General features: G+C 49.0%; 13 protein-coding genes across 13 annotated transcripts; 9 read left to right on the top strand and 4 right to left on the bottom strand.

Moving 5' to 3' along the window:
* Nucleotides 1-228: 228 nt before the first annotated feature.
* Nucleotides 229-1527, bottom strand: PSV08DRAFT_160012 (uncharacterized protein; the record flags this gene model as incomplete). The annotated part of the gene is made up of 1 exon (XM_014223119.1): nucleotides 229-1527. A coding segment is annotated over one exon (1299 nt), but the record flags the coding sequence as incomplete, so codon positions are not given.
* Nucleotides 1528-2243: 716 nt separating this feature from the next.
* PSV08DRAFT_352159 (uncharacterized protein) lies at nucleotides 2244-3012 on the top strand (the record flags this gene model as incomplete). The annotated part of the gene is made up of 2 exons (XM_014223118.2): nucleotides 2244-2510; nucleotides 2575-3012. 2 exons carry the CDS (start codon nucleotides 2244-2246, stop codon nucleotides 3010-3012), a joined length of 705 nt encoding a protein of 234 aa, XP_014078593.2.
* Nucleotides 3013-3187: 175 nt separating this feature from the next.
* On the bottom strand, nucleotides 3188-4444 carry PSV08DRAFT_410159 (enolase C-terminal domain-like protein; the record flags this gene model as incomplete). The annotated part of the gene is made up of 3 exons (XM_014223117.1): nucleotides 3188-3935; nucleotides 3998-4219; nucleotides 4269-4444. The coding sequence occupies 3 exons, from the start codon at nucleotides 4442-4444 to the stop codon at nucleotides 3188-3190; spliced, it is 1146 nt and encodes a 381-aa protein (XP_014078592.1).
* Nucleotides 4445-4865: 421 nt separating this feature from the next.
* Nucleotides 4866-5935, top strand: PSV08DRAFT_391511 (uncharacterized protein; the record flags this gene model as incomplete). Its single annotated transcript, XM_014223116.2, has 2 exons — nucleotides 4866-5311; nucleotides 5360-5935. The coding sequence occupies 2 exons, from the start codon at nucleotides 4866-4868 to the stop codon at nucleotides 5901-5903; spliced, it is 990 nt and encodes a 329-aa protein (XP_014078591.1). The 3' UTR covers nucleotides 5904-5935.
* A 1816-nt stretch (nucleotides 5936-7751) lies between these two features.
* On the top strand, nucleotides 7752-9410 carry PSV08DRAFT_371613 (major facilitator superfamily domain-containing protein; the record flags this gene model as incomplete). The annotated part of the gene is made up of 3 exons (XM_014223115.1): nucleotides 7752-8214; nucleotides 8282-9028; nucleotides 9082-9410. 3 exons carry the CDS (start codon nucleotides 7752-7754, stop codon nucleotides 9408-9410), a joined length of 1539 nt encoding a protein of 512 aa, XP_014078590.1.
* A 1256-nt stretch (nucleotides 9411-10666) lies between these two features.
* Nucleotides 10667-10940, top strand: PSV08DRAFT_391509 (uncharacterized protein; the record flags this gene model as incomplete). The annotated part of the gene is made up of 2 exons (XM_014223114.2): nucleotides 10667-10791; nucleotides 10846-10940. Exons 1-2 carry the CDS (start codon nucleotides 10671-10673, stop codon nucleotides 10938-10940), a joined length of 216 nt encoding a protein of 71 aa, XP_014078589.1. The 5' UTR covers nucleotides 10667-10670.
* Nucleotides 10941-11512: 572 nt separating this feature from the next.
* PSV08DRAFT_391508 (uncharacterized protein) lies at nucleotides 11513-15127 on the bottom strand (the record flags this gene model as incomplete). Its single annotated transcript, XM_066093519.1, has 4 exons — nucleotides 11513-14689; nucleotides 14732-14779; nucleotides 14816-14821; nucleotides 14864-15127. The coding sequence occupies 4 exons, from the start codon at nucleotides 15125-15127 to the stop codon at nucleotides 11513-11515; spliced, it is 3495 nt and encodes a 1164-aa protein (XP_065949003.1).
* Nucleotides 15128-15417: 290 nt separating this feature from the next.
* Nucleotides 15418-17686, top strand: PSV08DRAFT_410156 (uncharacterized protein). Its single transcript, XM_014223112.2, has 4 exons — nucleotides 15418-15635; nucleotides 15752-16243; nucleotides 16296-17013; nucleotides 17066-17686. The coding sequence occupies exons 1-4, from the start codon at nucleotides 15546-15548 to the stop codon at nucleotides 17272-17274; spliced, it is 1509 nt and encodes a 502-aa protein (XP_014078587.1). The 5' UTR covers nucleotides 15418-15545; the 3' UTR covers nucleotides 17275-17686.
* PSV08DRAFT_303310 (uncharacterized protein) lies at nucleotides 17084-17668 on the top strand. The gene has a single exon (XM_066092632.1). It carries the CDS (start codon nucleotides 17359-17361, stop codon nucleotides 17581-17583), a length of 225 nt encoding a protein of 74 aa, XP_065949002.1. The 5' UTR covers nucleotides 17084-17358; the 3' UTR covers nucleotides 17584-17668.
* Nucleotides 17687-17989: 303 nt separating the features above from the next.
* Nucleotides 17990-18434, top strand: PSV08DRAFT_303303 (uncharacterized protein). The gene is made up of 2 exons (XM_066092631.1): nucleotides 17990-18302; nucleotides 18363-18434. Exon 1 carries the CDS (start codon nucleotides 18119-18121, stop codon nucleotides 18290-18292), a length of 174 nt encoding a protein of 57 aa, XP_065949001.1. The 5' UTR covers nucleotides 17990-18118; the 3' UTR covers nucleotides 18293-18302; nucleotides 18363-18434.
* Nucleotides 18435-18475: 41 nt separating this feature from the next.
* Nucleotides 18476-19300, top strand: PSV08DRAFT_303289 (ornithine decarboxylase antizyme-domain-containing protein). The gene is made up of 2 exons (XM_014223111.2): nucleotides 18476-18820; nucleotides 18876-19300. The coding sequence occupies exons 1-2, from the start codon at nucleotides 18549-18551 to the stop codon at nucleotides 19084-19086; spliced, it is 483 nt and encodes a 160-aa protein (XP_014078586.2). The 5' UTR covers nucleotides 18476-18548; the 3' UTR covers nucleotides 19087-19300.
* Nucleotides 19301-19350: 50 nt separating this feature from the next.
* On the bottom strand, nucleotides 19351-21957 carry PSV08DRAFT_362755 (uncharacterized protein; the record flags this gene model as incomplete). Its single annotated transcript, XM_014223110.1, has 1 exon — nucleotides 19351-21957. The coding sequence occupies one exon, from the start codon at nucleotides 21955-21957 to the stop codon at nucleotides 19558-19560; it is 2400 nt and encodes a 799-aa protein (XP_014078585.1). The 3' UTR covers nucleotides 19351-19557.
* A 407-nt stretch (nucleotides 21958-22364) lies between these two features.
* On the top strand, nucleotides 22365-27531 carry PSV08DRAFT_224427 (uncharacterized protein; the record flags this gene model as incomplete). Its single annotated transcript, XM_014223109.1, has 2 exons — nucleotides 22365-23199; nucleotides 23255-27531. The coding sequence occupies 2 exons, from the start codon at nucleotides 22365-22367 to the stop codon at nucleotides 27274-27276; spliced, it is 4857 nt and encodes a 1618-aa protein (XP_014078584.1). The 3' UTR covers nucleotides 27277-27531.
* Between the last annotated feature and the right edge of the window lie 50 nt (nucleotides 27532-27581).

Below are 27581 nucleotides of genomic sequence, written 5' to 3'. Positions count from 1 at the left end.
GGTTTCTTGAATGCATCGATACACCGCATCCGGAAACACAGACATACTTTCTTGGATCTGATCTGGTCCAGCCTTCACCATGATGTTGGTTTCCATCTTCTTCAGTGTGTTCATAAGAATTTCTGTTCCCAAGACGATAGGGTTCTTCTCCGGTGTGTCTGTTGTGGTCGCCAAAACCAGAGCAACAGCAATCTCAAGGCGCATTGCATGGCCGCCTTCCCAGAGCGGATCCACATGGTACTTGGCGGTCGCACTAGACCCCAACATACGGGCTACATGCTCCATCTTTTTCAAGTGTCTCAACTTCGGGTCATCAGGTTTGTAGCTGACCGTTTTCCTCGAATAAAGTCCTCGTGTCAGACACGGATATTCCAGATAGAATTCTATGGCCTTTAGAAGTGCTGCCTCGGACCTAAAAGCTAATTTTTCAATCTCGTATGCTTCGTCTAGCATCATCATATTGATTGTCTGAACATGTTTGCTGTTGATGGGAAAGAAAACGAAGTCGAATTTGTCATCCATTCTCAGCACTCCGTCGGCATCTTCAGCCAGCTCGGGCCGTCGAGCTCTTGCGATAGGAAGATCCTCGAGTAAGGATGTTACGTTCTCTGGATCCGCGTGCATCTGTGCCATCGTAGCCAACCTGAGTAACTTCAGCTTACGGAGCTCAAGATCGTCGTCTTCGTGTGGCTCTGGCAAACTTTTATTACGGAAAACGATAGCGAGTCGGGGTGAGATGACTGTAAGCAAATGAAACTCCGGGTAGGCTATTCGTTTCTTCTCGCCTGTGAACCTGTCCACGTAGCTAACAGGGCCTTCATGAATGCCGAATGCGTTTTCTGTTATAATGAATTCTTCCTTGGGGTCTAAGGGCGTAACAAAGGCCATATACATGGATTGAATGTTTTCAATGAACCAATCCGCATCATTGGGGTAGATCGCCTTCCGAAGTTCCTCTACCCAATGACACTCTGGATCCATAGCTATATCGATCATCTTTTTCAGATTGTGGAACCATACATCGAGTGGACGTGATTCTTCAAGGTCTCTCATGTATTTTTTGAACTCTTCCTTATCGTCTGAATTGTAATCTTCGGCGGTTTGATGATTGAAGCGATCAAAGAAGATTGGAGAACGGTATCTCATAACGAACTGGAACTTGCGCAACAAGTCTTTTTCAGAGCGCACGAGAGATATTCCATCCTTGCCTGCTTTATGTGCATCCAAAACTCGTGCTATAATTTGGGATACGTTTTGCTCGATATTTGCCAACTTCTTTTCAATCCGGTCGTCAAGGCCGTTGTTGTACATACCTCGTCGACCAAAAGTCTTTCGCACAAGATCATCCGTTATCTCAGGTGGAATTGCTCCTAAATTTAAGACTTTGATGGTGCAGTTGTATTTGTAACGGTCCTTCTCCTTCTTTTGGTCGGATTTCGAAACTTTAGAAGGGTTTATTGGTTGATCTACGGCAAATCTTCGCAGCATGAATTGCGGAATGTAGTGCTGATACTGTGTGAAATCCATTTCATGCCGTGGAAGTATGTAGAAAGTAATGATGTGCAAGTTTTCTGACTAGACTTGTGTGGCGCGTGCAGCTGATGACGAGGCTGAGGGTAAGAAGGAAAACGCGGGAGGAAGTAGTGATTGGCGTCAGCTGGTGTCGCGAGAATCAAAAGCCGATTTTGAGGGATATACTCAGTCACAATAAGCAGGGCATTCAATAAGTACTTTGTAGGGTGAAAGTAAGAGGAGGGGTAACGTCCAGGAGCTTGAATTGCGGCGTAGCCCAAGGGCGCTTAACTATCCATTACTAAGCCTTGTTGTGTAACTCGAGCGTCTTGTTTGCTCTAACGAGCGCCCTCACTACAATAAGATTTACAATACAATGTTTGATTGTATCGATGCGTTGTTGAGTAATATGACCACGCTAGGAGTACCTGCTTAAGAAAATAGGCGAAGAGGTATATACGAAAGGTCTCGAACGCTCTAATTAAGATTAAAGAAAGACTGGGTGGTGTGCACTCACAGTAGAAGTATCTAGCTGCAGTTTCAATGACGGTTCACTTTCACATTCACTGGCTGTTGCTTCGGGAATTTTCCTCTAGCTACTTTCGGATTTTGGTTTCCGTCATTGGAAGGTGCACTTCACAGCTAACTGATCCACTCATCACTACATCAACGTTTTCGACAGCGTCTCCGCTTTGGTTGAGATAGTGACGGATGACTTTTCCACTGACGCAATGTCGCATTTTACAGCTCCAGTGCTACAAACTGGCGACAAAGAATCCGGAACTGTCGCAACGTCGACGCTGCTTCACCGTTTTACCACAACAATCGTTGATTTCTTCCTCCCTGATCCTCTCCAATCAGAATACCGCGTTATATCCACAACTCTTGCAAACAACTACTCTTCATGCCTATGTCTCTTTGTCGTCTTGGTCTTCGCCATTGCTGAGTTTGAGCAGCCAGGGTGGTTCCCGCGACCAGAGGAATTGAGCTCAGCAGTGGTAGGTGATTTCGTCAACCAACGTATGGCTTTCCACAGAATCAAAGCGCCAATGAAGAAAACAGATTGGTTTCCTTGGTGTGGGGACTATCATATTCCTTGTTGTCGCACTGCTCGAGTACGTCGAAACACACACTTGGCCATGGGAGGACGAGGGATTCGTATGGCCATGGGAGGCACTGCTTTGGGGTGGCACTGTATACAATGACGAGGCATTAGAAGAGACTGTGGCGGAACATTCAGGATCGTGCGTCACACAAGTGTCACCACAAGCAGGAACGAAGAAGGTTGGTTGTTCTGAACATGGACAGGATATCATCATCCCTCCGACGCCTTTCCTGCCGGGTGAGCTCAGACCGACCAGTCTTTCCCCACCCATAAGGCATTGTTCTGGACTTTTGGGAGAATCGCCAACACCTCTCAACCCCCAGCGTTCAAACATTGTATCAGGTCGGAGAGCAGTAAATCAGGAAATCATGGAGCTTTTTGAAAGCACTCGATGATTATTTGTTGAGGGTACCTGGATCTTGGTAACGGTGTAAAAATCATGGTTCATGCTGTTTGTGTATGATAGAATACCGAATAAGTGGGCCGAAGCAAATGGCGAACTAGCCAAGTCGGGATATAGATGAAATTCACTACCTACTCCTTGAACTTGAGTGTCACAACTGACTGCACCTACCATTCTCTAATCTCACCGCCAGGCCCAATGAATCCAGGAACCAACCAAGCCTTGGCCTCCTTACTTTCCCTCCTCACCCACTCCTCGTCGACCTCAATACCCAAACCTGGTCCCTCCATCAAGCGAATAAAACCGTCCTTCACATCCCATACCTCCGGGTTTTTTGTATATGATGTAAGATCCTCGCTACCAGCGTTGTAATGAATACCAAGGCTCATTTCCTGAATTGTAAAATTCGACAACGTGCAATTGACTTGGACACAGGCTGCGAGTGCTATTGGGCCAAGAGGACAGTGAGGAGCAATAGCTACATCGTAGGCCTCCGCCATAGCTGCTATTCGCTTCATCTCTGATATACCGCCGATATGCGAAATGTCGGGCTGCAGAATATCGACGCAGCCTGCTTCAAGGAAAGGGCGTACGTCCCAGCGTGAGTGGAGACGCTCACCGAGTGCGATGGGGATGGATGTTTGGGTGTGTAGGGAAGTGATACCACCAATGTGCTCTGATAGCAGCGGCTCTTCAATGAACAAGGGGCGATGCGGTTCGAGAGCTTTGGCTAGTTGTTTAGCCATTGGCTTGTGGATGCGGCCGTGAAAGTCCATGCCTGCGTCCATTCCTAGTTCTTTGACTGTTTTGAGACGGTCGACAGCGGATTCGAGGCTTGAAGGGCTATCCAGCCAACCAATGTCCTCAGTGGCGTTCATTTTTACAGCGTGAAATCCTTGTGCTTTACGGCTAAGGCTGTAGGAAATTTGTTAAAAGTCCAATTTGTCTTAGATATTGTTCTTCTGGTTTTCACTTACGCCTGCTCTTTAACATCGTTTGGTCTATCCCCACCGATCCAAGCATATACTTTCAACTGGTCTCGGACTTTACCTCCCAGCAACTGATAGATTGGTACGTTCAGTTTTCGCGCCTTTAGATCCCAGAGAGCAATATCGATACCTGCCAATGCACTCATGAAGACAGGGCCGCCACGGTAGAAGCTGGTACGCCAAGACATCTGCCAGATGTGTTCAATGTCACTTAAAGTATTGTTAGCTAGTATTGAATTGGAAAGATTTAATGTCATACTCCGCTTCAAAACCGACGTAGCGCGCGGCCCAGGCGTCTAGACATCCTTCGACTGCTTGCGTGTGGCCTTCAAGGGAGGCTTCACCCCAGCCGAAGTTCCCATCAACATCGGTGATTTTGACAAACAGCCATCGCGGTGGTACTCTGAAGTACTCGATGGTTGCAATCTTTCCCATTGTCTAATTCTCAGGATGTAGTCTTTTGTAATAAATCTGGTCGATGCTGCGTTAAATAACGTTTCGAGCGACTATATCAAAGAAGACGTGACATTTAAAAAGGGCCAGCCCTCGGCACGAAAGTAACTACACGGCAAAACCCGAAGTGCTTTTCTGTCCAATTAAACCGCTTCTACGGTCAAGTACTCTTCGCGATACTATCCCGAGCGGCAGCGAGCGCGGGGTCATCTACTCCACCGCGGGGCACGCAACTTCGGGAACTGGGGCAAAGCATCCCGAGCTGCTAACGCGCCCGGTACGCAATAAAGTGCGAAAACCCTCGGACAGCATCAAAATTCAATTAACATATATCAGTTCGCTCTGCAAGGGAATTCGACATCGGAAAAAAAGCAAAACCAAGTTCCCCTTAAGAACCGTTACTATGACGTTATCACCACCAACCGGCGTCTTCGTCCCTGTCCCGACGTTTTTCAAACCCAAGTCTGCATCTAGCACCATCCAAGCCGCCGTAGACGTCCAGACACAGATTGAACATTCAGTGTTTCTTGCAAAAAATGGAGTGCGCGGGCTTGTTCTGCTCGGCTCGACCGGTGAAGCAATCCACATGTCGCGACAAGAGCGTATCGATGTCGTGTCTGGGGTGCGCAAAGGACTCGAAGACGCGGGCTTCAAGGACTACCCAATCATGGCAGGAACACTGATCAACAGTGTTGACGAGACATTGGAGTGGCTAGAGGACTTCAAGAAAGCAGGTGCACAATGGGGCCTGGTGCTTGCACCGGGGTATTTCGGTGCAGCAGCGAGTCAAGAGGGAATCAGGGAGTGGTTCACTGTTGTTGCAGACAAGAGCCCACTACCCATATTGATGTAGGCCATGAAAGACACAGAGCGAGGATATGAACTAACAAATGCTAGTTACAACTACCCCGGCGTGACAAACGGAGTTATGGTAACGCCCGATACCTACCGCGTCCTTGCGCAACACCCCAACATTGTCGGCTGCAAGATGTCGCATGCCGTCGTGTCGTGGCACAACCAGGTCTCGCTAGACCCGAAAATCGATCACAACAAATTCCGGGTCTACTCTGGCCTCGGTCAACAACTGGGCCCCATCGTTATTTTTGACGCAGCTGGTGTCATTGACGGGCTCGCCGCCATATATCCCAAGACTGTATGCTCCTTGATGAAGCTTGCCGAGACACGGCCCATCACCGATGAGAACCTCAAGAAGATTAAGGAATTGCAATACACTGTTAGCACCACAGAAGAGTTCATTGGCAAATATGGCGTCGTCGGCATCAAAGAGGCTGTAAAGAGGGTAACCGGTTTTGGAACCATGGAAGGCGGACGACTGCCGATTCAGGGAAAGCTGCCGGATGGGGAGTGGGAGAAGTGGAGTGAGACCTGGGAAAGGATACAGAAGACTGAGGATTCCCTAAGCGAAAAGGATTTCAAGTAGTAGTTTTGTGTTGCTCAAAAGAAAATTGACAGTTTGCGTTTTGCATGCCCATGCTTTTGAGCTGAGTGATACAACTGGGTCTTGAGCACCAATGAACGGACTACGGGAGCTTCACCGGCGTTTCCCTCCACGTGGTTATCTACTAATTAAGACAAGGTCTCTTCGATCTGAAGACGTCTAGATTCAAGCCATCGTCTCGAGCGCTGCGCAACCCGACTCAGCGGTACCCCGGCGATTTTACCACGAGACAACCTAGCTCGGGCAATCGCCGTTCTTCAGCCTCTAGTGTGAGATTTTTGAATGTCTGGCGCGTGCCATTTTTGCCTTTTTTCATCCTGGTTCTCTTCATCTAGGCTTTCCCTTCGGCCGTGCCCTTGACAACATGTTTCCTCTTGGACCAACCTATAATGGACGCGACACCGAAAATATCAACACGCTAAGGTACTGATTTGATAGGTATACCTCAGGTGGCAAAGTTTGTCCTAAATAGGCATGTATGCTCTGTAGTTTTCTGATCCTCCCAAGACGCCACGAAACCTTGACGAACAAGCGTCTGACTATGAGCCTCGGCACTTTCGACGACATCTAACTCAAATACAGGGCCCAGTGATGCTAACATATGGCATACGGGTAGCAGAAATGGAATGATGCCTGTACAAAATGACAGTGGAGGGGCTTTGGCAGAAAGAAGAATAAGAAGAAGATGATGAACAAATATTGTTGAGAGTGGAACTAACTGATATGATGTCAAGCCAAGCTCGCGAAAAACGTTCCAACTCCCGCTCAAGTTGCCGTTCCTTCGGTGCGATGTACAATGCGATCATCGGTGGATTGACTGGAGGTGGGGTAATCATACGCGGAATGCGTGAAAGCGGTAAGTTTCCGCTATGTACATGTTCAGGCTTCATCACATAGCAACGCAAACATCTCGGTGATCTGTTCTTCAATAGACATTGATGTTCGGAGGATAATCGTGTCTGATTACCTTGTCAGATCAGGCCCTAACTTGCTGTATCGAATACTGTACCCCGTCTTATGCACAAAGGGTACGTAGATGTAAGCTTCCGCACCTCCATCACATCTTGTCTCTGTACCCAACATCAACACCAGCGGATAATGCACTGACTATACGTAAAGACCGAGAAATCGGCAAGAGGCACACGGGTACTAAGCTCAGCCAAGAGTCTAGGCTAATGCCTCGTGCCTGTAGCGTATGGCGGATTGCGCACTATGCGTCCGCCGAGACCTCAGCCTGTCACAACCTGCTCAACTTAATGGCAGTCCGCCGCAATCCCACGCGGGGTACCACTGAGCGTGACCATCAAAATCGCTCCGCAAGGCGCTATTGTTGTGTCCCGGAGTAGTTGCCGGCATGCTGTCAGTGCCAGAGTGGCGCATCCACAGCCTGCCAACTGTTCGGTCCTTCTTGGTATGCGGGTCTGCTAACTGCTACCGTAAGCTACTTCCGAAACTCTACCTCTTCAAAATCGAATCGGGCGTAGGCTAATGGGACTTGCTAGCGATAGTTCAGGAGAACCTATTCCTCATATCGGGTAAGGACATACGAGCTGATCGTGCTGATGAGTCTGGGGTACGGTGGAGCCGAGGGCGGAGGAATCTGGGGAAGATGAAGCTCAACAATCTGGGGAAGCCCTTGAGTATATGAAGGCAGTTATCCCACAGTGAACTGAGGGTTTTTGTCCTCATCATCAGCTCCTTCTTTTTCAGTAGCTGCGCCCTCGCTCCTCTTTCATCAAAGTGGTCGACCCCTGAAGCACTTGACGGGGTAATTGAGCACCACTGCTTCTGTAATATACCCAGAAGATTGTTAGACAAACCAATACCATCATGTCCTCTTTCGCCGACGAGAAAGGCGATGTTGCCGCCATCGAACGTGTCGAGTCCGACACGTCAGCTAACGATGCTGCTATCGAGCGGTTTACCCCCGAGCAACAAAAGAAGATTATTCGCAAGGTGGACTTTCGGCTTATCCCCACTCTCGGCTGTCTGTACTGTGTCTCGCTCATGGACCGTACCAATCTTGGTGTCGCCATGGTGGCAGGCATGGGTGTCGACCTGAAACTCACAGGCGAGCAATACAGCATCATTGTCTTGCTGTTTTTCATCTCCTATGTTGCACTGCAGCCCCCAGCTACTGTTGTCCTGAGAAAATGGGGTCCAAAGCTTTTTTTGCCATCCATCGTGGTCCTTTGGGGAAGCGTCATGATCGGTTTTGGTTTCGTCAAGGAATGGACTTCTCTGATTCCTCTTCGTCTTCTGCTAGGTGTCTTTGAAGCCGGTTGTTTTCCTGGTACGTATATAAATATTCTCCCTGAGTATTAGAAAGGAAGAGTGAGATGAAGTATTAACATCAACAGGCTCCGCGTACCTTCTTTCTTGCTGGTATAAACGGTACGAGCTCCAAAAACGCAACACCTTCTTTTTCCTCATCGGAATGTTGTCTTCAGCCTTCTCCGGCATCCTTGGCTATCTCTTCTCCCTACTCAACGGTCATGGTTACCAAGCAGCGGAGTGGCTCGGCCAGCACTATGGCCCAACAAAGAAAGCGCCGAAAACTCCCGTCGGATTCGGCCCAGGCTTGTCTGGCTGGCGTTGGATTTTCATACTGCAGGGGATCATCACCGTCGTCATCGGTTTGATCGGATGGTGTTATATTGTTGATTTCCCAGAGTTGGCTGCCAAATCGAGCAAAATTCAAAAGAACTTCCTCGAGCAGGAAGAGGTGGACTTCATCGTTGCAAGAATCGAGCAGGACCGTAACGATGTCGTCGCCGAGGAATTCAACCTCAAGAAGTACCTTGCAGGTGGCATGGACCTCAAGGTCTGGGGCTTCGCACTAATCTTCATGTTTACCACTACGATCACGTACGCTATTGCTTACTTCCTTCCCATCATTCTTAAAGACGGAATGGGTTTCAGCACTGCTGCTTCTAACTGTCTGATTGCCCCTCCCTACGTATTCGCTGGATTTGTCATGATCGGCTTTGCGTGGGCTGGTGACAAGTACCAGATCCGCTCTCCGTGGGTCCTTGCCAACGGTGTCCTTGCTCTTATTGGACTGCCTATGATGGGCTTTAGTTCCAATATTGGTGTCAGATATTTCGGTAAGCTCTATCACGTATTCTGCCTTCAGATCACATACTAAACAATTCCCCAGGGGTCTTTCTCGCTACCGCAGCATCCAATGCCAACATTCCCTGCATTCTCACCTGGCAAGCAAACAACATTCGTGGTCAATGGAAGCGAGCTTTCTGTTCTGCTACCCTTATTGGTGCCGGAGGCATCGGCGGTATAATTGGTGGCACAGTTTTCAGGACCCAGGACGCTCCCAAGTACGTCCCTGGTATTATTGCCTGCATGATCTCAGCAGGCATGATTATCTTTATTACGCTTTTGATGAACCTCAAGTTCTGGAGAGCAAACAAGAGGGCTGCCAGTGGTGGCAAGATCATTGAGGGGCTTGAGGGATTCAGGTATACCATGTGATTGCTAGCAAGCGGGAACGTGAAAGAGAGTTATGAATCATGATCAAGACGATGAACAGGGTTAATATGGAGGTATTTGAATAAACGCAAGCGCGCGTAAATTAGCTAGCCTTCGATAAATATACCCAATGAATGATATCATGACAACAATGCTCCGTGTCGCATGGTCACATCGGAAGCACCAAATGATTTTATTTTTAATTGTAAGGATTTCGTCGCCCGATCATGTGACCTTCTAAGAATGCATCGCAAACTGAAGTTTCCCATATTGCTCGGAACAGAAAGAGGCTTGAGCCTATGGATATGATACACTGTGCTAACTGTTGAGTAGCTGTGAGAAAAGCCTTTCGTCTATAAACTATAAGCGCTAAGACATAAATAGCACGATTACGCAGCTAACATGGATAACATTATAGATAGAAACCATGAGATTTGTTATTAGTGTTTGAATGACGTTTGTTTACCCCAGTGATATGGCCCTCGTAAACCCAGAACATTCAATCTCTTTCAAGAGTTCAGAAGCCGCTCTGCGCATAAAATTTCCCGGAATCACTAGAGTATACATAGAAAAACAGGATTTACCCAGAAATGGGTCCTACGAGATGGTGGGACGATCGGCTACTTATGCCAATGTTCTTGGAAGATAAAGTGTTCAATACAAGATGTTACGAAGTAAGCAATATATCTGGCGAAGTTGGGAGTCAGCACTAAAAACAGAATCGGCAAGATCATCGGGAGGTCCCGGAGTCCTGCCACTCCGCGAGTTACTTATAACATACTAGCAATCAGTAGTCACAAACTGTATAACAAGAGAATCATGCATATGAGCTTCCAGAACCAGGGGAAGTTTTGATAGTGGACTCCAGCTTTGGCTACATGTTATTTTTATCATTCATGATTGCATTCACTATCCACGCGTCTTCGTGCTATGGCCTACTTCGAACTTGGCACAATTACCCATCTTGTGAGCTAAGTGGCTAGACTCACAAGTGGGCCCCATTTCATAGTGGAGCAAATAATTTTTAGCTTCTTTTTTTATGTATTAACCAGAGCGCTAAGACACTGCAATAGTCAGGGGCGTGAAGGCATATGTACATAAATGCAACCAGATCCCCTATTTTACCTCGAGACTATACATACCTCTTGTCAAAAGACTCAGCTCTCTGGTCATAAAAGCAAAGTCCAGTCCTCGCCTTCTCTTCCCTCCGCTAAACAAACTCCTGATTCCACCGTCCCACCGCCTTACCTCAATCCGCCCATCATGAAATTCACAACTGCTTTCCTCCTCGCCGCTTCAGTCAACGTCATCACCGCTCTCACTGCCTCATTCGATGGCTGCTTCGCCAATTCTGGTACCACAGGATCCTACGCAAACCCCCCTTGTACGCTGGGAACATGCAGCTTTGTCAGCTGCCAGACGGCTTGTCACAAAGCAGGCACGGTTAGCAGTCCAGACGACTGGTACCTCGCTGCAGAATACAATGGCCCGGCTCAGAACTCGTGTAGCTGTAAGTGCTACAGTCCCTCATAGGGAGGGAGTCGATAAAAGGGATTATGATAGGTATGCGAAGCTGGAAATCAAGCAATGTCCAATAGCTGCAATGTTGCAATATGGATACTGGAATTCTGGTACGACTTGGAGTTGTGGAGAGTTAGGAAATGAACACTGAAAGCATGTCCTTTACAAAAAGATAGACGTACAATTACCATGTTACTTCGGCAATGGTACCCGCCACCTTGACAAATCACTGGCCTGATATCTTCCAAAATGAGCACACTTCCGTGAATACAAACAAAATACTTGACCACGCTTCGAGACGAAGACCAATCATCATTACTCGTACTGTCGACTCCTCATCGATAAGTCACTCTGTAATTTCCCTCGGACCGACTCTTCTCGGAATTCCTTCCGTGGAGATCAATTGAGATTGATACAACATGGTCACCACTCAACCAATGTAAACAACCACATTGTTAGCGTATGAGGACAAAAAAGATCAATCACATATTTAAAATACGTGATACAACCAAAGTATCACCATTACCCCCTTCCATCTACACTATTGCAAAGCATCACTTCATTAAAAAAAACATATCACGTAACTACTCGAAACACACGCTCCCCAAACCCTTCTCCTTGCACACTCTCCTCACACCATCTTTAATCGTAGCAAGACATCTCTTCCATGACTCGCATGCAAAACCCTCCTTTGTCTCCATCTTATCACTGATGATGTAACCAACCCATTTGACGAGACCGACTGCTTTATTCATGTCACGCTCTTCTTGCACGACTTTCTTGAGGTACTTGATCAATGCTGTGACGTCTTCCTCGTAGGGCCCCTCCTTGTCGAATTCGCTGATCCAGAGTCTCATTGCGCTACGGAGATCTGGTTCCGTGGAGAGCTTCTGTGTGGTAAAAGTTGCTGTCGGGGGACGGGGAACTTTGATTTTCGGGGCTGGCCTAGGCTGTTTGGGGGCCGATGGGGCTTTGGTTTTCTTAGACATCACGAAGCGAAATGCGTTTAGTTTTGCTGCGTTGTGCTGGTCAATGACTTCTTTACGCATATCTTCGGGGAGCGCAGCAAGGAAGTCAGGATCCAGGTCATCGTGTTTGGCGATGGTAGGTGCTTCAAAGACGTTGTCGCTCAAACCAGCTGAATCCTCTCTGCTCACGTTTTCTCGGGCTGGATTCTTGAGAGATATGAAGTTGGCTTGGGTGAGCATCCTGCCAGATTTATCAATGGTTTTTGCCTGTGCGGCTGCAGCCAGCATTGCTGACCTTGGCGGGCGGCCTCTCCCTCGTTTTACTGGCACAATAGGCTTGTTCGCTGGAATCCCGATGATTTTATTTTTGCGAGGTGACTGAGGTAGAATAGTTTGATCAGGTCCTCTTGGCCTATGCGAAGGAGAAAAAGGTGCTTCGTTGCTGGCATAATGAGCAAGAACCTCGGCACGTACTTCTGCAGGTAAAGCAGCGAGAATCTTTGGGTCAAGCTGGGACTGATTAGGAAGTGTTGTCAAAGAGAGAGGTAGGGCTCTCGAGGATGTGCTTGGCGTATCGTATGCTAACGCATTGTTTGCAGGCGTAGGGGATGACTGTCGAGTTTGGCGGAAGAGCTTGGTTCGTATATCCTCCGGTAGCTCATCGAGTACCTTAGGATCGACTTGCGAAGGCATGATGAATTGTGTGCCCAGTGTATTGAGCGGACGTCGAGAAGGCGTCGAGGCATTAAGCTGCTCGGCGCCAAACGCAACATGCTCATCTCCTGGTGATACCTTGGATTTTCGTGGAGTCTCTGGGTCATCTTGAATCGGATCATCTTCAACCACCTGTGGTGCCCGCGCTACCTGCGGTGGCTTGGCGTTCCTGACTTTGAATTGTAACTTTGGTTGTGAACCCTCAACAGTTCCATCCGTAGCCGATCTCATGAGTTCAAGCTTTGTCATCTGTATTCCGATACCGCGAAGCTCTCCAGGAGTAAAACCGAAGCCACGTAGCATAGCCAAAGCTTCCTTTGTCAGGACTTCCTTTGCATTGGTTGCGACGCCGAGCAGAAGACTCTTGCTGTGCGTGTCACACTTGCCATGTCCAAGGTGCTTTGGTGGATCCATAGGTGCATCTGGTGAGCGTCGCATAACCTTCATGGTGAATTGTTTGCCCTTTACCCTCTCTTTCAGGAGTCGTTTCTGGAGCTCCCCACACAGACTGGCAATGAACTCATCAGCTTGGTCTTGATTCTCAAATCGAACACCCCAATTCACCTCCGCGGACACAGATTTGCGAATAACTTGTTCACCGACTTCTTGATGGTCGATACCCCTAGAGTATTCGTATAGCTTCTCGCCAGTTTTGGGCCCAAGTGTTTGGATGAGTCTCTCCTTGTTAAGCTTACGAACATCCTTGAGAAGTTTGACTCCAATACTCTCCAGTTTACCGCCAATTGATCCGGCAACACCTGGTAGGTCCTGCACTTGGAGTTGGCCAATGAAGCCGAGCACCTCCTCGGGCTTGATCTGATGTTGGCCAGCAGGTTTCGCTTTGCGTAAAGCCAGCTTGGCGAGTAGAATGTTGCTACCAATACCAACAGAAACATTACATCCTGTCCTGGATCTCACTTCATCTCGCAAATTTAGTGCAATTTCATCGGCCTTCGCCTGCTCACGGTAAATACTGTCTTCCGAGTGACTTTTGCCATCGCTGCCACCAACGGCTATGCACAGATTTGAGACATCAATGAGGGCCTCGTCAATACTAACACTTTGGACAATGCCTCCAGTGGTGAGGATAGTGTCATAGAATGTACGGCTTGTCTCTTCATAAGCCGGAAAATCGTAAGGCAAGATCTTGAGGTCCGGACAGAGTTCTTGTGCTCGCTTCATCCACATTCCGTTTTTGATACCGAATGTGCGAGCAGGGTAGTTGCAACTTGCAATTTCCGAACCACTGCCTTGTCCGTGGGCAACAACGGCTGGCTTGTCTTTAAGTTCTGGGTGTTTCTTTAAACTGACTGCAGCGAAGAAACTGTCGAAATCAATATGTAAGATGTATCGCCGAACACCAGGCACACGCTTCTGCTTTGCTTTTTGGGAAGATGAGCTTTCGTTTGCAAGGGCCTGCAATTGCGACTTGAGATCAGCCTTCCAAGTGGACAAATGGTGTAAGCGCGATTCTCTGTAATACTGCTCAAGAAAATTTGGATCCACAACAGTGGAACGCCGAATCTTTGGATCACGGAGAAGAATTGCATTGTGCTCTTCAGCAGTAAGTGGCCTATTTTTAGGTGCTGGAAGATCAAGTTCAGACGTGATCTCTTTCGCCCTTTCTTCGACTTGGTCGTTGAGCGGCAAATGTAGAGCCTTGGGAGGGCTGGGTTCTGCGTAGAGGCTGTTGTGCAAATCACTTTGTATATCTTCATGGTCAACAGGTGGTAGCGCAGGGCTCGTTTTGGGTGGCGTAATCAGCTTTGCAGCCTTACTTGACTGTCTTGGACCGGGTGGGTTGAGTAGACCTTGAGGTTGCCAGGAAGGCGGAAGATCTTCTATGTCATCGTCATACGTCGGATGCTGTTGCTTTGATTTTGAGAAGCGCGGGCGCCTAGGACTGGAGGGCGTCGGCGTACTGGATGGCCCGGATTGGCTACCTTGCAGCTGGCTCGTGTACCAGCTGGTGTCTGTCTGGTCTCGATACCCCCTATTCTTAATGTTTGAATGTGTGGTGATATTACCCCCATCGAATGCCAATACATTTTGTGTTTCGCCCTCATCCAAAACGCGGTACTCATTCCATGGCAGCAGTTTGCCAGCTCTTATGCTATCCACCACCCACGCCGGCTTTACAATGCGATATCTTCTGAATTCGACAGCCTTCTTCGGTGTGAGACTGCTGGCTATAATGTGTGTTACAGTAGTCTTTCCGTCCAAGTATTGCATGAAGCCTCCGCCATGCTGTACTATGAGTGTATGTAAATCAATAAGCGAGGGTTGAGTATAGCCGTTAACGTGTGCGACGATTCCCTTGAAGATCTGCGGTTTATCGCTAGCCTGAGATCGAATATCGGCATCCAGGTTCTGCAACTTGATCTTCTTTCGCCTAAAGTAGTCGTTAAATCCTCCAAACGCCGAGCCTTCATACTCTTCGCCATTCTCGCCCTCAAAGCGATGGTTGGCAATGCGCTTGCGAGCCGACTCTGCATTCTTGTCTAGAAGGGAGCCCATGGTGATAGGTGTTTGGTGGGTCTAAGGCGTTCATCGGGGCTGGGGTCATGATGAGATGTCACGAGACCAAATGGACTGTTGCATGTCGATATCGATATCGAGGTTGGTTCTGGTGGGCTGGTCAAAGGCGAGTGCGCGTAGAGTGGCGCGTACGACCGCGATCAAGTCGCGCTAGTGGGGCAAAGTGGAGCGTTCTGCCGGCGGTGAAAGGACGCTAACAGAAAGCTGCAGGGCTTGGCGAACTTTTTCTACCTCTCGAGCCCGCCGTTCTCGAGTTCCTCGTTTTTTTCGCTATCATCCTGCTCTACCAGCTGTCCTCGAGCTGTGCAAATCTCTGAGCAAAGAGCGCTTCTTCGACTGGATAAACCTTGATACTTTAGCCAGCTCTCCCCCGTATACATTCACGACAATCTTCAAGATGGCGTCTGCTATTCCTGTTGGCGTCTACGGACGTCGCATTCCGGCTGGAGGCATTCCCATTCTGGCTGCTGTCGACCAGTCCACCACTGTAAGTATACTCTATGTGTTATTCGCATTTCATAGTCAGCGCATTTGCGCTGCGTCAATTCTGTTCATCTTTGCGCAAAGCCGTCGCATTCGCAACTTTTCGCTAACTGAGCCTAGTTCAGAATTACGATGGCTGCCATCGACCCAGATGCTGAGCCACAGTTTGACGAGGACCAAAAGCATGCTCGCGCAACCTTGAAGCTCATCCGTATCCCTGATGACTTTGACATGGAAGATGATGATGATGAGGACTATGAAGAGGGTGACATTGAGGCAATCGCTGCCCGTCTGCGTGCAGCTGGTGCGCTTCCCGAGGCTGACTCGGACCTTTCCGATGACGACAGCGAAGATGAGAAGAATGGCGGTCCTAGCGATCCAGCCAAGTCAAAGAAGGCCAAGCAAGCTGCTCTTACCAAGAAGATGCAAGAGGAGCTTGAGGCCGATGACATGGACATTGACAGCTTGACCAACGGCGCCAAGGGTAAGGCCAAGGGCAAGGCTAAGGTTACCGATGATGATTTGAGCGACGAGGATGACGAAGACGATGAAGACGACGACGATGAGGATGAGCCTGAAGAGCTTGTTCTCTGCACACTTGACCCTGAGAAGGTACGATTGCTCATTACAGAGCCTGCTAGGTGCTCCACTAACTTTCACGTAGCACTACCAGCAGCCTCTCGACATCACTGTCCGCCAGGGCGAGGAGGTCTACCTCTGTGTCACCGGCACGCACGACGTCTACGTCACCGGTAACTATGTCGCATTCCCTGAAGACGAGGACAGCGAGGATGAGGAAGACGACGGTCTTGACGAACTCGGGTACGATCTGTCTCCCGACGAGGATGAGCTCGATGGTATGGACGAATCAGAGGACGACGAGCTCGATGGTATGAGCGACCCCAGAATCACCGAGGTTGACAGTGATGAGGAGGAGGTTCCCAAGCTGGTTGAGGCTAGCAAGAAGAGCAAGAAGCGTGCTGCTGAGGAGGAGGCCAGCCTTGATGACATGATCAGCAAGACTAATGGCGACGCTAAGCTCAGCAAGAAGCAAGCTAAGAAGCTCAAGAAGAACGATGGCCAAGCTGTTGCTAGCGCTGCTGAGCCAGAGAAGAAGGCTGAAAAGGTTGAGAAGAACGACACCCCCAGCAGCGACAAGAAGAAGGTTCAGTTCGCTAAGAACCTCGAGCAGGGCCCCACTGGCTCCCCAAAGGTCGATGCACCCAAGCCAGAGGCAAAGAAGGAGGCTACCAAGGGACCTCGCAACGTCAGCGGCGTCATTGTTGATGACAAGAAGGAGGGCAAGGGCAAGGCCGCCAAGAAGGGTGACCGTGTCGAGATGCGCTACATTGGCAAGCTGAAGAACGGCAAGGTCTTTGACTGTAAGTACTTGCCAAAGTCTGTTCTACCGAGCATATACTAATACGTGTATAGCCAACAAGAAGGGCAAGCCTTTCTCCTTCAAGCTCGGCGTTGGCCAAGTCATCAAGGGCTGGGACGTTGGTGTCGCTGGTATGACCCCCGGCGGCGAGCGTCGTCTCACTATTCCCGCTGCGATGGCATACGGAAAGAAGGGTGCCCCCCCGGACATCCCACCCAACTCTGACTTGATCTTCGACATCAAGTGTATCTCGGTCAGCTAAATCATCGACTTCCTTTATTTGTCCGCCTATGCGCAACAGGGTCCACTTGGCTCCTATCAAATTGCAGGATCCGACTCCACTCGTATGCAGGACTCCGCCGGCCTGCGTCTGTTGGCGTATCTTTCCTCTTTCCTATTATGTCTGATTTCCGTATGCATAGCGCGTCGTCTGAGATATCCGACTTGCATAGTCCGGATTGCTTCGATAGATTTGTGCAAGGAGGAAGGATCTCTCAGTCCTCTTCGCCAATGTTTCTTTTCATGGGTTGTCTGTATGAGATATAGCGAGGCGACGTTGCCAAAAGAGTAGAAATTCGCTGAGGAAGCTATTTCCAAAAGTTAATGGTGTTTCATGTGGGCGCTAGCACGAGTGCGTAATAATACATGATATTCGAATTTAGGCCCCACTAGAATCTGCATGGTCCCATTGACTGTGATGATCATGGACTAGAGAATGGTCTGACATTTGTTATTCCGTTTTCACAGGATCCAAAAATCATGGTGCTTTTCACAGTGCAGAACCAAGTTCTTCGTCCGAAGTGCTCTCTCTGTTGGCCGAGGTTTGGGCCAAGATTGGCGAAGTTTCTAGTGCTCAATTCTGGCCAGTCACATGGCCATCCTCACGCACGAGCCAAGAGACCCCACTCCGCTAGAGCCCAACTCCTCTTTCATCTTCCGTCTTCCGTCTTTGCCTCTTCTTACCATATACATCAGCACTCAGCTCTCTGTTACACCAAACAACGCCTCCAGCACCTCCGCAATCTCTCAACCAGCGACCCTATACACGCATTTCCGTCCCTAAGACGCTTGCCCTCTTACGCATCCACCGTGGCAATATTGTAGCAATGGCGATGTCAAAACGAAACAGTAGTAGTATGAGTAGTAGTAGTAGTATTCACTCGTACTCGTCCGCTAGCAACGTCCGCGCTAGCTGCTATGCCGTAGACGCGTCGACCGCCAGCCTTCAGGGCTTCCATTACTCCACTACCCCGTCTGCCGGGGCCGGGTGGTGTTCCTGAGGTCAGCTCGGTATGTTATTGCTCATGCGCTGTTCCATATGTAACGTACCAAATACTAAGTGTCAACCAGGGAATACCATCACCTCCATCAAGTCCCCCCCTCGCCGCCAGACACGCATCTACCGCTAAGAACGGTAAGGCGCGCAGAGGGGGGGCAGCATACACCATTACGGAAGAGTGTGAGAGACTCTTCTGCGAGACACTGCGATCTGTTTTCCTAGGTGAGGGGAGCCAGCACCGTCAGGACTCGCTAGTGATGGGTATGTCTTATATTGATACGACTGCAAATACCGCGATCACAAATGACTACGGCATCGACGTGCGTCGCTACTCTGACTCCTCGACTGACTCCGATATACCTGAAATGGTACGGTTTGAGGAGCACAAGGGTGCGATTACAAACTACATTGAGATGTGGGATTATGTTGGTGGAGTTATGTTCCGTGGATTTGTTGTTGAAAGAGAAGAGGAGAGGAGCATGTTTGTCTTCTTTGATGAAGCTGTGATCGGTGCAGACCTCAAGGCTGGGTAAGTCATTCCTTCACGCCCTTGTGTGGCCTATACCAGAACTGACACAATACAGGCTCATGGCCCTACTGGAGCTCTGCGAAGTCGATTACTTCTCGTGCAGCCGCCTCGTCCTTTGTATCGACCGACACAGCGACCAAGTAGCTCGCAATAACCTGACAAAGGACCTCGGCTGGATTGGATTTGGGCTGACAACCCTTGACGATTTCAGCCAGGGCGAGAAGTTGACTAGTGACAAGTGGTTGTTTATGGACATGGAAGTCTGAACGCGTGCATGAAGCTGTGGAGATTAAAAGTCATCCGTCACTCACTACAAAATGGTCGTGTTTGGAGTTGTCCTTCTCTTGGATGGTTGTCTAGCGTGGAGTTTGGGCGTGGACAAGCTTTGGTATACGGATTGCATTCCTCTTCGTGTTCATATATCCTAGCAAGGCGCTCATTCGTGGATAGTCAGTTGATTCAATGCAAGTTTATCTTTGATTCTGATGTCTTTTTGCACCTACTCTTCGGTAAACAAATACCAGTTGTTCAAGGTACACTTATAGGTGTTGATTCTTATTCTAATTAGTTGCACCGCATCAGTGGTGCGAACATGAAGTACATTCTCAATAGCGATATCTAACTACCAAACCCTGACAAAACGCCCCAAGTACCATGCATATTTTTACTGAACGCTTTCTCGAGAGGAAGAAGGAAAACGGATCTACTCTGTGATGTGACCAGACACATTCAAACTTCTATCCGTCAGCCAATCCCGCCATCTCAGCATCAACATCAGCCCTGCCTCCATACTCATCCCCCTCCTCGCCATCAACATCCATACGCTCCACCTCCGCTCTCCCCTCCAACGCCCGCATAGCCGGGTTATCAGTCCCACTAATCCCATGTGCCGCCTTTTTCCTCTGATGCGCCTCGAGATCTTCCAGACTCCATGACGAATGGCCCTCCTGCTCAGCCCTACTCCACGGCACGCTCATTTCCTTGAGGAAATTCTTGGCCATGCCGACAGCCTGATCAATGGAGAGTTTTGTGTTTTTGGCGTCGAGGCCCTGTTGGATCCATTTGGGGAGCTGTGTTTGTTTCTTGTTGAAGCGCTTATCTGCTAGCACCATGATTCCGTAGTCGTCTTTGCCACGAATGACACGGCCGAGGCACTGGGCAGCGTGGCGCATGGCGTCAAAAGAGAGAAAGTCCGCTTCCTTGATGCGATAGGTTTCACGGAGGAATTCTAGGCGGGCTTTGAGGATTCGGGACTCGGTGTACTGGTAGGGTACCCCCATGCAGAGCACGGTGCGGCCATAGTGGTGGTCGAAATCGATACCTTCGCTTACTTTACCTCGGGCGACACAGAGAAGGACGGCGCCGCGGCCGTTGTTGCAGGCTGTGCGGAAGGTTTCGAGTGCCAGAGCGGTTTCCTGGGCATCAGGTGTTTCGACAAGGATGAGTTTGTATTTCCAGACTGTGTCGAGGATTTCCATGCCTTGCCATGCAGAGATAATGCTTTCCATGTAGAGATAGGATGGGAAGAAGACAACGACTCCATCAGGCGTCAATTTGCAGAACTCAATAAGTAGGTTGCCAAAGTTTCGCTGTACTTGCAAGTCGTTTCGGTGCTCAAACTGTGATGTGACTTGATTCTGATCGTTTCCGCGATCGACAATCATGGGAAGGAAAGATTTTCGCGTCAGCGTCATTGTGAAAGACTCTTGTACAACGGTATTAAAGTTGAGCATGCGCGGATACATGTCCAGGGGTGACATTGTTCCAGAGGTAACGATGACGGAGTAGAAGCGCTCAAAAACGGGTTTGATGGCTATTGCAGCATCCAGACATGTCAGATGTAAGACAGGATTCGGTACGGTGGCTGTCGCTGATTCGAAGGGTTCAATGATCAGTAGGAAGCCAGTTTCATAAGTTGCTACCAATGTGGCGAAGGTAGCAACTTCTTGAAGGGGTTGGTAGTCCTCGATATTTGTGAGTTCGAGTGTACGGACGAGTGAGGTCAGACGCTCAGCGCAGAATCGCAAAGGTTTTCGTTCGATAAACGTCAGGTCCTTGAGATGCTTCAAGAATTCTGGTGGGGTATCCGCAACAACATTAAGAACCTTCATTCGAGTCTTGAGGTATTCGATAAAACGCTTGAGAAAAGCAACGAAATGCTCAGCTCGCCGTATATTTCCGGGTACGGCTTCTGTGAGAAGATCATCTGGAAGAGCAGGGTTCGCCATGAAAGCTTCTTCGTTGCGTGCCTCATCAGCAGCCCGTAGACCTTCTACTAATTTGGCGTATTCGTTTTGCAGCTTCTCTGCGTCGCTGCTCTTCATCTCTGTGATTTTCCGGTCAAGGTTATTAACACCCTTGGTTGCTTTCCGTAAAACATCTTCTGTCAGGTCGATGCTAAGGGATTCGATACACACATTGTCGATGTTGTGAGCTTCGTCAAAGACTACTATGCAATCTTTTGATAGCTCTTTGGATACTCGGTCTGCAATCTTTGGGTCTAACAGGTAATGATACGAGTAGATGATGACGTTGCAGTAGGGCATCATTCGCCTTGCGGTAAAGTAAGGACATTGCTTTTGCTGTTCACCATACTTCAGTATGCCATCAAAGGTCCATACACCAGGCGGAATGAGGTTGTGTGGCTCTAACAGATCGAGATTCTCGTGATAGACGCAGAGCTCGACATCCTCGCCTCGTTCTTTCTTCTCCTTGACGAAACCTGCCGTTAAGCTGCGACATCGCGCATCTACTACCGTCCCACTCTTTTCTCGTTTGACTGAGGGATGTAGACAAAGGTTTTTGCGACTTGTCAACCCCAGACCTCGAAATTCCTCCTCATAGCCTAGCTCGGTGGTACGATACTTCATCAACGCCTTCAACTCGGCCAGGGCCTTCTCAATCTCAGACATGGTACGCGAGCAGTAAATCAGCTTCCGTTTTTCAGGATAGTGTTGCTGATACGCGATGATGAGCGAGAGCAATGACACGGTTTTACCCGTGCCTGAAGGCATTTCGAGGACGCAATGACCGCCTTGGTCCAAGGTACGCTTGAGATCGCACATGTAGGCATATTGCTCAGGATAGACCCGAGGGTACGGGAACAGCACGGGGAGGCTGTCGATGTAGAACTTCATGGTAACAGATCACCAACCGCGCAGAGTGCTGTCGTGGCGGATGAGTGTAAAGTAAACAAGGGAAGAAAGATCAATCGAGCTTGGGCGTTGCCTCCAGACGAAGTTCCATGTCAGCGAAATCAGCTAGACACGGATCGGTTCTAGTGTGTAACAGGGATGTGCCCAGATTGCCCCACCGTCGTCCGCCTACCCACATTTGGTGCCGTCATCAGGCAGAGCCGCACTATTTCGACATTTCACAGCTGCTCTCCTACCGTTGTCACGACATGCGACTGTTGGTTTTCTTTGAGTCATTCCTTGCATAACTGCGGCTTGTTCTCCGGCGTCTTCTGCCTCTATACACTGGACGCCCATATTACACAAACATCTTCGAGGTAGCCTAGGAGTTTTGTCACACGAACCCCACCATGTCGAAGCGCACAGCAAAAGCCCAGGCAAGCAGTGCCCGCGCTGCCAATACAGCCGGATTTGGTGCGTTCGGGAGTGCATCACCAGCATTTGGCGCAAGTTCGTCGCAGCTGTCATACGTATCAGAGCCTCCAGACGTCTCTGCCATTTCCGATCCGAACGTCGTAGTCTACCTGAGAAACCTCTCCAAAAGAGATAGCACAACAAAGGCAAAGGCGCTGGAAGATATACAGGCATATGTCACATCACTTGACAGTCCAGTGGAGGAAGGCCTGCTTGAGGCATGGGTCAAGATGTATCCGCGAACCTCGATCGACAACGCGAAAGCCGTTCGCCAGAACGCCCATCTCCTCCACGGCCATTTTGCCGTATCTGCCGGCAAGCGCATAGCGAAATACATGCCCAAAAGCGTCTCAGCATGGCTCTGCGGTCTCTACGACAGCGATCGATCAGTCGTCGAAGCAACACAAACCTCCCTACGACAAGTCTTCAACACTGCCGAGAAACTACAAAGCATTCGGAAGATCTACCAACAGCCCATACTAGAGTACTGCCGCGATGCCATCGATAAGGAGAGCCCTACAACCCTCAGCGATGAGAGGACAGTAACCAAAGACGATGCCGAAGCAAAGTACAGCCGTGTCATCTCGGCGTGCGTATCTTTGCTGGGTAGCTTGGTAGCCAATCTACAGCCTGAGGAGCTCTCCAAGTACCAGACAGACTACGATAGTCTCTTCGGCGACAAGAAGTTATGGGACTTTTCTTCTTACAGAGATGCGGGAATTCGGCGCTCAGTACATCGACTACTGAAAACTTGTCTGGCAAAAGAAGATGGTTCGTGTTGTTTATATGCAAACAACATTTGACAGACACGCTAACAAATTCACAGCTGCTATTGAGCAGAATCTAGCCATTGTCAGCAAAGCGTACCTGGCCGAAGCATTGAACTCAGACCAGACTGGTTCTGTCAGCGATTATCTTGAGACTTTGACCCTTCTTACCACCAAGCATCCCACAGTGTGGACGACAGATTACAAAAGCAAAACAGGTATTGACAGACGCCTACGGCAGTTCTTGAAGAAAGGGTCTCAGTTCGGACCGCGCGACTTTTGGTCTCGATTGGCTGAGCTGTTCAAAGTTATTCCCAAAGAGGTTCTGCCACAACACGATACTGACGCTGTAGAATTATTAAATTCCCTCCACGGTGGTATTGTACGCAAGGACGAGCCTAAATACACCCATGAAGCCGCATTCGATGCTTATCTAGAGATAGCTAGCCTTTTGAGTCAGCGATTGGAAGAATCTGAGCGGACAAAGCTACTAAAAGAGATGGTGCTACCTATAATCATGCAGTACTTGCATCCAACATTGGAGACCTCACACTGGGCTATACCATCAAACGCGACAGGGTTGTTATCAAAAGCGCTCGGAATCGAAGGAATGGCTACGGTCCTCAGCAAGCGATGGACTGAGTTTTCACAGCGACTCATTGACAGTATCAAAACCTCGGCTCCAGAACAATCAAAAGACTATGAAAAGTCGCAAACAAGTGTTGGCCAACAAGCGACCCGGTTCTCGACCCTGCAAGATCAAGCGCTCAAGATACAAAGTTTAGCGGCACTACAGCCAACTATCGTACAGGCATGTACATCAATTGTAGCGGAAGCCCTCGAAGTTCTCAGAAATAGGAATGGGAAGCCATATGGCGCAGCGGCTGCTATTGCAGCAGTGTTGAAGCGCAACCCCACGTTGATTTCCTCATCTCAGACAGAACAAGACCTTGAGCAGTTCATACAGCAAGACCTACCAGCGCTTGTTCTGTCACCCTCGTCTTCCTATCTAATTGACCTTTTGTATTCGAAATCGGATAGCAAAATCTTCAAGGATGCATGGAGTGCATGCCTAAGAGCCATTCTCAAGGAGACAGACCCAACAGTCCGGAACAAAGCCCTTGAGGGAATTCTTACCTCATCCAGGATACCGTCAGACTTTGATCTCGCAACTTCAGATCCTGAATTGCAAGAACATATCGTCGCCAACGTCCATGAAGCTATAGAAGGCTTAGGGGAGTGGGAATCATTCAACCGCATGCTTCAATCGCCAGCGAAGATACTATCTCCTCAGACAACAGATGGTGTTCTTGCTTACATGACAGAAACACTCTCAATATCGCAGCAAGCCCCTTACTCTTTACAGGGTTTACGTCAGATTGTAAAGTCTAAGCCCTCGATACTTCGTGCATTTCTCGCTCAGCCACAAGGTTCTAGTCTTCTTCAAGCGTTACTTCTCGCATCCGAATCACCAAACGACGAAGTAGCGCAGGACGCCAAGGCTGTCAATGCATCGATCCAGACCATACTCTCATCAGGCTCTGATTCTAAGCAATCGATGTATGACCTCATTCAGCAAGGACTGCGCGATGCTACATCGACCTCTGTCTCGGTTGAGACCTTGGTGGATTTGGCAAAGCAATCTGTCAAAGCAGGCGGCGACTGGGATCAGATCTCGAAAGTTTTCCCTAATATCGATGACTGGAACTCGGCACTCGAACCATTTCTCAGTGCTGCACCCAAGACCTCGCTAGCCATCACAAACCCTCTTGGAGGCGCTGTCTACCTAGTAAAATCAGATCAATCGCCATCTAGGATTATCAACATGACACGAGATGTTGACGGATATTCGGTTGCATACAGAATAAGTCAATATGTGACCCGATTATTCAAGAATCCGGATCTCTTCTCGATCAGCATAGTTCCATCTGAGCTAAAGACTGCCTATCTTCACAACATCGCCCTCACCGTGCAGCTTGCCGATGACAATCTTGGACTTGCAGAGGCAAATGGTTTCTGGGCACACTATGATCTGGATGTCGAGTCTGATGCGATGATTTTCATTTCAGATGCGCAGTCGTTCGTAACGCAGGAACTACGGACGCTGGCCACTACCTGGTCAGACAGCAGCGCTGAATCGCTCGTGACATGGACTAGTAGCATCTTGTCAAATGTCGGTGCTGACACAAATGCTCCCACGTACTACCATGCGCGGACACATAGCGTTCTGATTGCAGAAGCAATTGAGATTGCTGGATGGAAAAACTCTCAGACTGCTCCAATACAGGAACTACTCAAGACGACGAGAAAGTCCAAAAACCTATTTCAGCTATTGGGACTACTGAATGGGTTCAAGGAGCCGTTATCAGCTTCTAAGTCTTGCCAAAGGATGTCAAACGAAATCCTGGCCGATCTTACAGGTTTGGACATTGAGGATAAATCGTCAGAAGCACTGCAGAATCTCGTACAGCTGAACAGTATAATAAGCCAGGACAATTTTGTGGAAGAGAGCGCCAAACATCGCGTCCTCCTTTTCGTCAATCACGTAGTCTCGTGGCTTCAAGAAGACCAAGTCACACGAGCTGTCAAAGCGGAATTGTGTCGTTCACTATTAGTACTGCTTCCAGTGATAAGCGACCGGTATGGCGATCACTGGGGAAATATTCTCAGTGCACTATCTGCGATCTGGTCGGCAACAACCGAGTTGGAAACAAATGAACCTGGCATGGATAGTCCGATCCCCCTGGTACATGCATCACTCAAACTATACGCCCAACTTCGTACCTTGGTTAATGTGGAAGAGCCAAATGACGATCTCCTAGATGCCTGGAAAGAGGCAGAACAGCCTGTTGCTGATGGACTGATCAATATCCTGAAGCACTCTCAACATTTTCCTGACGAGTTTCATCAACCTCTAAAGATGGTGAACGATGTCCTAGCACGTCAGATATCCAAGTTGTCGCTCAAGAATCTCGAATCAACTGAAGAGCTATTCCCCCTGTTGTATGTGCAGTCGCAGCCCGTTCAGCAGACTGCATTCGACATTCTGCACAAGCAAATCCCTGCAGCTCAAGAGCAGATTTCCATCGACACAGCACTGGAGAAGTCTACTGCGCGTCTACCAGAAGAGCTGCTATCCTTGGTTATTGATGCCCCTACAGTAGTGTCATTGGCCGATACAAACTTTGAAAGAAGCGTGCCGTTATCGTTACGTGGCTACCTGCTTAGCTGGAGGTTGGTCTTTGATCATCTGGAACATGCTTCTTTCAAGGTCAAGAACGACTACGTCGAGCACATTCGTGAAGGCGATTACCTGCCTGGCTTACTTGACTTCACGTTTGAATTCCTTGGACACGCAAACAACAGACCAGTCGACGTTTCGAAGCTAGACATCACAACATATGAAGCGGATGTCGAGCCCCCCAAAAGGGATCTTCAATGGCTTTTGACACACCTGTACTTCTTGTGCCTACGCGACGTTCCCTCGCTCACAAAATCTTGGTTCAAGAACTGCAAGTCGCGTGCGATTGTAGTCTCACTGGAGCCCTGGACGGAGAGATACGTCTCCCAGCCTGTCATTGTCGCCTCCCTCGATGCAGTGGCGAAATGGTCTGAAGAACAAGCTGCAGCTGAGCCTGACTCCCCCTTCACTGTCAAAGTCGTCTCTCGTGCTCGTGAGATTACTGCGTCTTACATCGTCGATGAGCAGACAATGGCGATGCGCATATCCCTGCCTGCTGCTTTCCCTCTGGCAAACGCTCACATTGAAGGCCTCAACCGTGTCGCTGTAAACGAAACAAAATGGCAATCCTGGCTACGGACTTCCTTGGGTGCTATTACAATCTTCAATGGTTCTCTCATTGATGCGCTGACCACCTTCAAGAGAAACGTGGACGGAGCACTCAAGGGACAGAGCGAGTGTGCAATTTGTTACAGCATTGTTGGTTCAGACAGGAAGCTGCCAGACAAGAAGTGCGCGACCTGCAAGAACCTGTTCCACGGTGTTTGTTTGTTCAAATGGTTCAAGAGCAGCGACGGACCTAGCTGCCCACTTTGCAGGACTAATTTCCAATATGCGTAGGCTGAGTGCACAAGGGCGGGGCTCGTACCATCATATGTAGACGAAAAGCTGTACATAAGAATTTAGAAGGCAGATGAAAATTGACCTAGAACATACCTAGAAGGTGGGCAAGGCGGTGGCGGTATTGTTGTAAAACGAACCTCGGCTGTACCTGAATGTTGTACTTACTCCTCACGCCCTAACGCCATTTACCGACACTAAATCACGATATGTATATCATTTACTACGTACCCATGCTAATCCAACATTTATACTAAATTCCCCTTGCCCTTACCCTTCCCACTAAAATCTCCCCATCTCACCCC

This window comes from Bipolaris maydis, assembly GCF_028858645.1.
Source record: "Bipolaris maydis strain C4 unplaced genomic scaffold PSV08scaffold_8, whole genome shotgun sequence".
Taxonomy (NCBI): domain Eukaryota; kingdom Fungi; phylum Ascomycota; class Dothideomycetes; order Pleosporales; family Pleosporaceae; genus Bipolaris; species Bipolaris maydis.
This window is presented reverse-complemented; position numbering and strand designations above follow the sequence as displayed.